Source organism: Calonectris borealis, chromosome 18, assembly GCF_964195595.1.
Source record: "Calonectris borealis chromosome 18, bCalBor7.hap1.2, whole genome shotgun sequence".
Taxonomy (NCBI): domain Eukaryota; kingdom Metazoa; phylum Chordata; class Aves; order Procellariiformes; family Procellariidae; genus Calonectris; species Calonectris borealis.
Genome location: NC_134329.1, coordinates 2,216,152 through 2,227,389, shown reverse-complemented (window position 1 = coordinate 2,227,389; position 11,238 = coordinate 2,216,152). Strand labels below are relative to the sequence as shown.

Here is an 11,238-nt window from a genome sequence, read left to right as displayed (position 1 = left end):
GGCCATTTCCTCTCATCCTATCGCTGTTACTTGGGAGAAGAGACCAACCCCCACCTCGCTACAACCTCCTTTCAGGTAGTTGTAGAGCGCGATGAGGTCTCCCCTCAGCCTCCTCTTCTCCAGGCTAAACAACCCCAGTTCCCTCAGCCGCTCCCCATCAGACTTGTGCTCCAGGCCCTTCACCAGCTTCATTGCCCTTCTCTGGACACGCTCCAGCACCTCCATGTCCTTCTTGTGGTGAGGGGCCCAAAACTGAACACAGGATTCGAGGTGCGGCCTCACCAGTGCCGAGTACAGGGGCACGATCACCTCCCTGCTCCTGCTGGCCACACCAGTTCTGATACAGGCCAGGATGCCGTTGGCCTTCTTTGGCCACCTGAGCACACTGCCGGCTCATGTTCAGCCGGCTGTCAAGCAGCACCCCCAGGTCCTTTTCCTCTGGGCACTTTCCAGCCACTCTTCCCCAAGCCTGCAGCGTTGCCTGGGGTTGTTGTGGCCGAAGTGCAGGACCTGGCACTTGGCCTTGTTGAACCTCATACACTTGGCCTATGCCCATCGATCCAGCCTGTCCAGGTCCCTCTGCAGAGCCTTCCTACCCTCCAGCAGATCAACACTCCGCCCAACTTGGTGTCGTCTGCAAACTGACTGAGGGAGCACTCGATCCCCTTGTCCAGATCGTTGATAAAGATACTGAACAGGACCGGCCCCAGCACTGAGCCCTGGGGAACACCGCTCGTGACCGGCCGCCAACTGGATTTACCTCCCATCACCACGTGCATCTTCATGGAAGGCAGCTGCTGGCTTCGTTGGTGGGGGAGTTCCCCTGTCACCTCTGCATCCGAGGGTGCCATTTGCAGGAAGGGGGAGCTCCTCAACATTTAGCTTACAAATGTCGGCTGCAGCTGGCTCCCTGGCTCCATCGCTGCAGGCTCCTGTGCTGGCCTCCTGCTCTCCCGCGCCTCCCCTCCTTCCCGGGTGGGTGCCCCTGTGTTTCAGTCCCTTGCCTTTCCCAAGCTCCGCTGTGGCTGAGAGATGGGTGGGGGTGGTGAGATGGATGTCACTGGTGGGGAGCTGGATCAAACTGTTCCCTCTGTGCCAAGAAAACCCAACCCGCCTGGGGCACCTGCCCTGCAGTCCTGCGGGTCGGTCCCGCTCTTCCAGAACCACGAGTCACTGCTCTCCGAGACGCTGCTCAGCCTTCATCAGCCTTCCCTGAGTTTTTCCGACAGGCGGCAAAGCTGCTTCAATCTTCCAATTACCCTCTGCTGACCACCGCTGGGATCTGCGGCGGAGCTTTGTGCCACATCACAGGTCGCAGCATCTTGGCAGCTCTCGCCGTGCCCCGTAACAGAACTATTATCCTTTATCGAACGCTCTGGGCTTTGCAGGATTTTGCTGTCGTCTGCGACAGAAACCTTGCCCTTGCCAATTTTCCCAGTGCTCTGCCAGTTTTTTCTGCCCTTTACGGAATTATTATCCTCTGGCTGGCTGGGTTTTGCTGTGCGTAACATCAACACTGCATCACGCAGCCCCGGCTTTCCGTGGGAGGAACCTGCGGGCAGGGCTGCGCGCAGCCTTGGGGCTCCCGGCCTTTACCATCGGCCCTTTGCGGGGGTGAGGAGCGGGCTGATCTTCCCTGAGCCCTCCCGCTCCACTCTCCCTTTCATCTGCCCCGTGCAACCCTCCCTCCGCTCTCAGCTTCATCCCGTTTCCCGCAGAGGACAAACACAAGCGACGGCAAAACACGCTGCAGCCGGTTTGCGCTGGGTCCTGCCTCTGCTTCCCGCAGCCCCCGCTCCCGCGCCTTCCCGGCCACCTAACGAAATAGCTGGGGGCCAGCTAAGTAGCCCAAGGGCTAATAATTACCCTCTTACCGATACTTTTCGGTCCTCCTGCCCTCTATTTCCCTGCATTGCGTGATGTGTTCAGCCCTTGCTGGCTGCGAGAAGCACTGACGTCTCCTCCAAGAAAACCACGGTGTGGAGGGGGAGTGGGACCACGATCTTATGTCAACGCTGCAGCAGCAGCAAGGGCTTTGCTGGGGGGGGGGCAGCCCCGCGGGGTGATTCCCGGGTGGAAAAAGGCCTTTCGGAGCCTGCAGCCGGTCTGGGGAGCAGGACGGCCCTGCAGCATCTGTGTGGTAACTCCTGTGAGGAGACGGGGAAAGGAGCCCGTGTCTGCTCCTGAAACCTGGGGATTTCGGGAGAAGCTGGATGTTGTGCTCTCGTGTGCGTGGGGAGGGAGGGGAGCACCGAGGGTCTGGCACAGGGAGGAGGAGGATGAGGAGGTTCAGGCTCCGACCCCCCGCACCGGCCGATGCAGTGTGGCCGGGGACGAGCCCAGGCGGTGGAGGTGTCCGGAGGAGCACGAGGAGAACAGGACTGAGCAGTCCCAGAGCCCTGCAAATGCAGACGAGGCCGTGGCTGCCACCGGGCAGCACCGGGAGACCCTCAGGGTCCGAACGGCTGCACTGGAAGGGCCGGGAGCTCCATCCCCTCCCCAGCCCCGGCACTCGTGCCAGGGCCGCAACGGCTCGACCAACGCCACGGGTGGCGGCAGCAGCGTCCCACGGCTTTGCGGCGCATCCTGCCTGGACGTGGTGGCATCCCCAGGCGTGGAGCTGCGAGGTGGGATCGGCTCCGTCCCTGCGGCTCCCTCCGAAGCCGGGTCAGCCCCAGCGTGTCCTCGGTGCTGTCGAACAGCACAGGGTCTCTCCAGGACAGGGCTGCATTGCAGGGAAGGGCTGTCCCTCGCTGGGTTAGCGCGGCTGCCCTCCGGCCGCTGGCTCTGAAGAGCAGGGGCCGTGCTCCAGCAGCCGGGAACGGAGGGCAGGGGCCTCGGCTTGGCCGCACACCCCGCACCCATGGGCAAGACGGGGGTTTTTTGGAGGGACAAAGCTGCAAAAGCCTGCGAGGGCGAGTCCTTATCTGTGCCCTCAGCACAGGGACGCCTGGGCAGTGCAGAAACCCCCCGTTAATGCGGAGCAGAAGGAGCCGGGGAGGCGGCGGGCGCTGGCTGCCCGGGGGATGGCGGGGGCTGAAGGCGGCCGGGCGCCCATCGCTCCCCGCAGCCTTCACCCATGCGCTGCCGGCTGCTTGCTGTGGCGGGGCCTATTTTTCTGTTGAGTGTACATGTCACCGGGGAAAGCTATTTTTGATAAAACAAACAAATCTTTCCAGCTTTTCTAAAAATAGCCGTTGCCCTTTTTTTCTCCCCCTCCCTTCCCAGCTCAGGCTGCCTTAGAGACAGAAATCCGCCTCGAGCCATCCAGTTATTAATACCAGTAAACAAACGCTTATCTCCGGTGCCTTGTTCTAGCGGGAACATGTGGGGGCGGGAGCCACCCAGCTGCCAGGAGCCCACATCCCCGGGTCCCCGCACCCCTGCTGCCTGCCTCCGCGTGGTCCCACGCCGCCCCTCCTGCCTGGCCCCGGCGCAGGTGCAGCCAAGGTGGCTGGTTTGGGTTTGATTTGGGGTTATTCCTTGTGCCGCTGCCACCTTCGCTGCCTTGAGCATCTCACGGGATGCAGAGGGGGATGTGATTGCCCTTCCAGGTGCTGAGGACGCTGCCTTCACCTCCCGCCCCTCAGCATCCCCACCCCTGCCTGCGTCCGGGCCCCATGGCATGGGATGGGGGGGCTCGCGGCACAAAGGGGGCAGCTCCTTCCCCAGAGCAGCACGAGGTAGAGGCTAAAAATTCAGGTTTAAGGGGAGACCAGGATTTGCGGAGGCTTTCTGCAGAGGGAGAGACCCCGCCAGGCCCTGGGCGATGGACGGACGGAGTATTTCTCAGCAAGGAGTAAAAAGAGAAATACCTTTTATTACAGATAAAAGCCTCTTATGTTTCTAGAGAGCAGAAGGCAGCCCCACTACGGGACAGGCACGTGGGTGGGTACAAAGCGCTTGGTGCCAGGAACATGGAGCTGCTGCAGAGTCCTCTTCCTCCTCTTCCTCCTCCTCTTCCTCCTCCTCCTCTGGCTCCCAGGAGGGAGCCGGAGGTCAGTAGCAGTGCGCGATGGTCTCCATGTTGAGGAAGCGGACGTGCATCTTGGTTTCGATGTCGATCCCCTGCCACATCTACAAGGGGAAGGGGACGGGGGGTGGGACGGGGGCTCGGCTCGGTGTCCACGCCCAACGCCCAGGTCCCTGCGACCGCCCAGCGCCCTCCTCCCGGGGAGACGAGCAGAGATGCCACCAACCTTAAGGAAGTCTTCGAAGGTGATGCCCTCATACACCTGGTCCGGCCCCTGGGCGCAACGAGAGAGAAAACATTACGGCTGCCCCCCGCCCATGGGGCAGGGGCACGGGGTCACCAGGGGGTGGGTCCCCTGGGCTATGGGACGTCTCCCACAGGCGCACAGCGCTGGCCCCGCACCGTGCCCCATGGCCAGCCCAAACTTTGTTCCCAGACCCACCATGGCTGCAAGGAGCTGCCTTTTTTATAAGCACTAAAGCCCCAGGCACTGAGGACGGTGCTGTACGGGGGGCTGTTTGCTCATCCCCCTTGGGCTCTTATAATGGAAAAAAAAAAAACATGAAAAGTGCTGCCTGCAAAAGAATCTTCTCCGGCCAAAGCAGCCCGGGGACAGGGGAGATGCACCGGGCAGGACGGACACCTTCCAGCCCCATTTTTGATACCATCGCAGCACCTCTGTGCCGCGGTAGAGCGAGGAACCGGCTCCCACCATTTGTCCCACACAGATGCTGGCTGCCTCCATCATGGCCCCGTCGGCGATGGACCGCGCCGACTCCTTCTCCAGGTGGGGGTTGCCCGACAGCAGCTCCTCCACCACCTACGAGGCAGCGGGTCAAAGCCGGGGCCGGGAATTCGGTGGCGATGGGGCGGGAGGGACCATACGTTACATTTCTGTACTCCTGCAGCGTGATCTTCCCGTCGTGGTCCGAGTCGTACATGTGGAAGAGGACTGGGAGGGACGAGAGGAGCGCGGCAGGGTCAGGGAGCCCCGTCCCGCCGGCCCCCCGCCGGCCCGGGGCTTCGGGCAAGTCTCACATTTGAGTTTCTCTTTCCGGAAGCGATCGAGCTGCTCCTCGTCCATGTCCATCTCGATGGGTCTGAAGTAGGACATGATGGTCAGGAAGTCTTCGAAGTTTATCTCGTCCGCCAGCCCGTCCGACTCCTGCCGCAGGTTCCTGTCGAGAGCAGAGCTGCTGGCGATGGGCAGCCAGGACCCTCCCGGCCGCCCGCTCCCGCCTGCCGCAGAGCCCGGCACATCCCTCGGCAAAGCTTTAGGACTGTTTTTTTCCCTCAGACTTAGCTTAAATGTCTGTGATTTTCACCCTGGCTCCACCCCAGCCTTTAGGAAGAAGATCTTTGCCCAGCCACGTCCCGCTTTCAGAGGGTAAACCAATTACCCCCACCCTCCCCGCGGTGCCGGGGATGTTCTTACCGCTTGTCGAAAAAGGCATGGACGATTTTCCCCCGAATTGGGTTGAACTCCAGATCAGGGATGCTGTCAAAATTCTCCTTGCTGCAAAGGAAACAGAGACAGCCCGAAGCGTGAGGGAGCCGCGGAGGAGCGAGATGCTGCGACGGCCACCGAAGGGCTGGGGCAGAAGCCCCAACCCCATTCTTTCAATGCAATCGTGAAAAAAAAAGAGGTTTGGCATTAAACCCCCTATTTGCCTCAATTCTGACTGAAAGCAAGCTGCGGCACCGCATCGCTCTGTGCTTGGTGCAGCTACGGGGGGGGTTTGTCCTCACTGACACGGGTCCTTGGGAAGCTCTGGGCTGATGCTGGGGCCCTTTGCACAGCTTGACCTGCAAACGGCTGCATGGTTTTCAGAGCGTTTTCCCGGGAATAAGGTCCCGAACGGGGCTCGACGAGGCGAGGGAAGGAGCTTCTGCCATCCACCCTCCCCTCGGCTTCCTCTGCCCTGCGCCGTCCCGCTGCACCTCGCTGCCGCCCCGTGCTGTGCTGCACAGACACCGGGTTGAGCCTGCGCTGGTCGTTTGCTATCGACTTTTTATAAAGCAAATGAGCCAAGAAATAATCTCCAGGGGAGGGGGAAGCAGAGGGCAGCTGGGCTCCCCGGCCCGCGCTGGCTCCTCGCGCGGCTGGTGAAGCCGGTCGGAGGTGCCAGAGCTTCCCCAAGGAAGCAGAGCCGTGGCTTTGGGGCACAGATGCCCAGGAGGGGGAAAAGGGCAACTGCAAACCCCACGGTAGCTGCTGTGTAGGGACTTCTCACTTCCCTCCCCAAAACTGGCTTTAAAGCTGGGGGAAAATGGGACGCTTGGCAGGAGCGACCCTGCTCTCAGGCCGCTGCTCCTCACGTTATCTGCAATGCCACGCTGCCGAGAGCCAGCCCCGCACGGCCGAGGGGTGACCGGGGAGGACACGCTCGTCCTCGCAGCCCGGGGAGCCCTAGGCCCCCTTCGCCAGCCCGGGGCAGGTATCGCCCCGGGAATGGACATGGAAGCGCCGTACCGGATTGTCAGCTGGTCCCGGCTCAGCTGCTTGAATCGCCGGTGCAGGTGCTCGATCTGTTCAGAGGTGACTGTTGGGGGAAAAGAGAGAGGTGTCGGGCACAGGGAGCCCCCGGGACACCCATCTGCAGAGCTCGTGTCCTGCCCAGGGACACGAGGAGACGGGTGGGCACCAAAACCTGCCGCAAAGCTTGTTCCCTTTGGTGGGGACACCACCAAAGCCCACCCCGTCCGGCAATAGCCAAAAGGCTGCCTGCTCCCGCACCCCCCGCAGCAGGGCAGGGCCGTGGGTGCTTCTTGGCAGTGGTCCCCGTCCCCGTTGCCCTTTGGTGGCTCTAGGCAGCCCTGCAAGGGCCATCTCGCTGCGTCAGTCCCTGTGTGCTCTGTCCCCTGCTCGCTGCAGGGAGGTGACAGGGTGACGCCGAGGGCTGGTTTATCACCAGTCCCAGTCTGCAGAAACTCCCCTGGCCCAGACTGCACGGCACGGCACGGCACGGCACGGCACGGCAGGATCCCACCCCCCGGTTCAGGATCCTCGGTAGCAGACCCTTCAAACAGGCTTGACCATTTAATTTGGGGTTTGTTGGTGCCATGGGCAGGAGCCGTGCCCGGGGAGCACGTCTCGACCTGCCCTGGGCAGCTCTACTTGCAGCTGGGAGGTTCACGTGCTCATGTCCGCAGCCATGCCGGGGGACAGAAAATAACACTAAAAAAAAAAAAAAAGAAAACCCCAAAGCTGACAGCAGCCACCTCTGTCTTGCCAGGGGCAAGGAAAGGCTGAACACGGAGGAGACGCATCGGTACCCAAAAAGCAAAGCCGGGCTTTGAAATATCTGTGGCTGGTCGGGGGGAGCTGGGGCACCAGGAAGCCCCGAACTGTCGAGGTGGGTGCTGGGCGATGCACCAGCCCCCCAGCAGCGCGGCTGCACCCACCGGAGCATCAGCCTGGGGCAGGGCCTGGAAGCGGGGTGCCCGTCAGCCTTGCTTTGAGACCCACGAGCACTGAGGTTACAGCGCGAGGCTCAGCAGCATCTTTTCACCTCCTTAAATCCCACGACACAAGTTGTTTTATTTTTTCCCAGCTGGTCTTTACAGGCTGTAACCAAGCTCTACAAACCCCTGAAGACATGCAGAGCCTAACTCGCTCGTGCAAATATTGACAGAAGCCATTCCCAGGAGCCAGGAAAGCGGCTTTCAGCTCTGTGTGCAGGAGCTGGTGGCGTCTGTCCGGGCGCCAGCTGGACCCGCAAGCTCGCTGCAGCCGCGGCCGGAGCCGGGCTCGGGGCAGGGCTGCGCCAGCCGCTGGTCGCCAGCCGTTCCCAGCGGCGCAGAGAAAGATAAAAGCATCTTAAAGTATAATTAAGGGGCTGCAAACGGTTAACTGCTGCGGCTGAAAGACAACAGGTCAATGCTGAGCTCGCGTGCTCCCTCTCTTTTATTATGTTTAAATAATGTCCTTTGCTCCGTTTCTGACTGTTGTTTCACAGCCTTGAAATAGAAACTGTATTGATCGGTAAGGCTGAGCATTTACAGACCTCTATTAATGGACTGGGAATCCCGTCCGTGCGTGTTGCGGGGGCTCTGTGCCTGCCCCGGATCCCTACCCACGCTGGCAGCTGCCAGACCCGTTGCAGGATGAGGCCACTTAAGCCCCCTGGCCTGGCTTGGGGGGTCCCCCCTCTGACCCCACGGCCTCTCAGGCGGTGATGCCCAGCATGGGCACCGCTGATTCACCCATATGATGGGGTTTTTTTCCCTAATCCCTCGCTGGCTGGTGCTCTGCTGCTCTCCATACACACATGGAAACTTTCTCTGGACTTTGCGTTCCAACTTTGGCCATGGAGAAGCGACCTTTCGCTTTCTCCCTTGACAACATCGCCGTCACCACGCGAGCAGCTGGGCCACCAAGCCTTCAGCATCTGTGACTTGGTTGCACACCAAAATCTTTGATCTCTCAGAAAAATGTCCCAGACACCAACACGACAAAAAAACTGGGGTCACTGGCTGGATGCTCACAGCTGGTCCAGCCCCGCTCCCCGTCCAGCCCACAGCTGCAAGGCAAAAAAGAGGGCTCTTCCTCCCTCTTTCCCCAAACCCAGCTCTTCCTCGCCCGGCCCCAAGCTGCGGCGCAGGGCTGCGGTGCAGGCAGGTCTCCGAGGAGCGCACCGGCCCTGCGAAGGGCGGCAGCGCTCGGCTGCTTTCCAGAAAAAAACCCTGCACCTGCACAAAGGCTTTCCTGCGAGAAGGACTGGCTCAACGGCAGCAGAGGCTGCTCCTATCGCTGAGAAACAGCCTCAGCGCTCCGATGCTGCAGGCCTGCGTCCAAGCCCGGCAACCTACGCTATAGGGGAAAAAAATGGTATTTCAACAAAAGGGCGCTGGGTTTGCTGTTTCCCAGCCTGCGGCAGGTTGTGCTGCTTCAGCAAAGGGCATCCCCCCAGGAAGAGATGCACTGGAGGGGCTCAGCCCTGTGCTGCCCTCCCTGTGCCGTGTTCCGTCTTGCGGGACCGGCCTGGGTGCAGGAAAAGATCGCATCGTCCCGGGAAGAGCCACTTCAGCACCGGGCAGACGCCTCTGCTGCAGCTTCGTGATCGGGCACGTGGCAGCAGGGAGGGGAACCGGCCCCGACGGCCCCGAGCAGACAGCTGTGGGTGCCCCTGCGGCTTTCGGGGTTTGAAGCTCTGGGGGACAAGGCAAAGGACTGTGCCCTGAGCACGTCCCGGGGACCCGCAGGGAGCTCTGCCCTCTGCCCGCTCCTCCCAAGGGACGAAGGGTGACTGCGATGCCCTCCATGAGCTGTACTGCAGCAGCAGCAAGCTTGTAAAAAAAAATTCCCCAGGTTTTTCTAGCAGCAGCTGCAGCGTGGTGGGAGCCCTGTGAGTCCTGCCGGCAGTGCACTGCGTGCACCCCGGTCGTGGCATGGGGTCATCGCACCCCCCGCCTTGACCTCTGGTTTTGATGAGACTTTTTTTGGGTGCTGCCTTTGTAAACCCTTCTCTGGGACTGATTCACAGGGGCACTCGGGCGTGAGGCAGGTGCCTCCCACGGGCGGGTGCGAGAGAAAGGCCGACGGGCAGCCCTGCCTGCGCGGGAGGTGCCCGCTGCAGGCGGCCTGGCAGCTCTGGCATGGCAGGATCCCCAGGCCAAGGCGTTCCAAAAACCTCCTCCCACCCCGGGGGCTCCCCAGGCTGCTGCCTGTGGGGAGGGCTGGGTTCACCCCGGGTGCCCAGTTGGGGTGCTGTGGGGCTCAGCCCTCACTGGGAGAGGAGGAGGAGTGAGAGGGGAGGAATGTGACCGTAGGGTCAGTGGCAGGGCTGGGGAGGGGTGCTGGACCCCCCCCCCCCGGCACATCCTTTGCCTGTGGGCAGAGCGGCCTCCCTCCACCCCTCCCTCCATCACAGCCTGCTCTCGGTACGGCGGGAGCTGGAAGAACCAGGCGGGAGCACCCCGATCTCCGTGCCCAGAGCTGGCCACATCCTGGGACATCCCAGAGCGATGGCATTTCCCAGGAGGGACACGACCACCCTGTCCTATGCACCGACCCCTGCTTGGAGCCCTAGGCCACATCCCTGCTGCAAACCCCCGCTGCTGGTGCCTTTCCCCCGCACCGCGGGGCGTTACGCACCGTACCAGCGCCGAGAGCATCGTCGGATGGCAGCGGAGCCGGTGGCTCCTGGGCAAAACAGCGACATGGGGACAATTTCTTGCACCAGCGGAGTGGAAGGGCAAGCGCTGCTGGGGCTCACACGAGTGCACGCTTGACGCCTCGGCTGGCAGCAGTGCAGCACCGGGGGGTGTGTGGGTGCATACCTGTGGGTGACACGGCTGCATCCCCCTCCGTCCCCGGTGACATGCCAGCATGCCAGCACCCCCGGGTGACATGCCTACGTTCCTCCCGCCTCCACCTTCCCTCCCCCCCCCCATCCCCCGGTGACATGCCTGCATCCCCCGGTGACATGTCCTGCACCCCCCCGGGTGACATGCCCCCTGCGGGGCCGCACAGCCCGTGTCCCCCTCCGGGGGCTGCGCAGTGCACGGCGGTGGGGCAGGAGGGCTCCGGGGATGGGGGGGGAGGCAGCGGGCAAGGCCCGGCCAAGGTGCCCCCGGGCCGGGCTGCTCCGGGGACCCGCGGCGGGCGATACTCACAGCCGGTCCTGTCGGCCAGCTCCCGCATCTCGGCGGGCACGGAGTGCGCGGAGCCCATGCCGGGCCGTGCCGAGCCGGGCCGGGCCGGGAGGCGGCGCGCCGCGGGCCGCTGCACCGGGCTCTGCCGCCGCTGCCGCTTATAAGGGCGGGCGCGGCGGGGAGGGAGGCGGTGGCGGCGCGGCTCCCCCGGGTCCCTGAGCTCCTCGCCGCCGCGCCGTCGTTAGGTTCCAGAGTTAACAGCCACGCCAGCGGGCTGCCGGGGCTAGGACCCCTTCGGAGCCTCGGCGCGGGGGCAGCTCCCCCGTGCGCTGGTGGCACTTGAAAGCCACTCGTGGCTCTGGGCACTGCATGGCCCTGCTGGGCCCAGCCCCCAGGAGAAGGGCAGGGACAGGCCCCCTCCCTGCCCCCAGCCTGGCTGCAGGCGCTTGGGCCGGGGGTCTCCCCCGGGGATGCCCGCAGCGGCAGAACCCCTGGCTCCTACATGAGCCCTTCAGCTTCCCCCATCCCTGGCTCTGCCCAGGGCCATGCAGGGACCAGGGAGGCTGGGAAGAGAAAAAGGGGGGGATAGAGGGGGTGGGAGCAACAGAGAATCCCCCCGAAAGAAAGAAACCCAGCTCCCCTGGGGGCCAGAGGCACTGGCTGTGACC

At 62.9% G+C, this 11,238-nt stretch overlaps 1 protein-coding gene across 1 annotated transcript; it reads right to left on the bottom strand.

The window, feature by feature from the left end:
• Positions 1-3,800: 3,800 nt before the first annotated feature.
• Positions 3,801-10,712, bottom strand: TESC (tescalcin). Its single transcript, XM_075167241.1, has 8 exons — positions 10,592-10,712; positions 6,447-6,516; positions 5,409-5,489; positions 5,012-5,151; positions 4,864-4,925; positions 4,686-4,793; positions 4,200-4,247; positions 3,801-4,077 (listed from the first exon to the last, which is right to left on the bottom strand). Exons 1-8 carry the CDS (start codon positions 10,647-10,649, stop codon positions 4,000-4,002), a joined length of 645 nt encoding a protein of 214 aa, XP_075023342.1. The 5' UTR covers positions 10,650-10,712; the 3' UTR covers positions 3,801-3,999.
• Positions 10,713-11,238: the final 526 nt, after the last annotated feature.

What these genes read in the sequence shown, in the direction of transcription:
- TESC (XM_075167241.1), bottom strand. Translation starts at nt 10,649, where the DNA reads ATGGGCTCCGCGCACTCCGTGCCCGCCGAGATGCGGGAGCTGGCCGAC. An exon ending in CGGGACCAGCTGACAATCCG is followed by an intron (nt 5,490 to 6,446) that starts GTACGGCGCTTC and finishes TTTCCTTTGCAG; the next exon opens with CAAGGAGAATTTTGACAGCA. An exon ending in CCTTCGAAGACTTCCTTAAG is followed by an intron (nt 4,078 to 4,199) that starts GTTGGTGGCATC and finishes TTCCCCTTGTAG; the next exon opens with ATGTGGCAGGGGATCGACAT.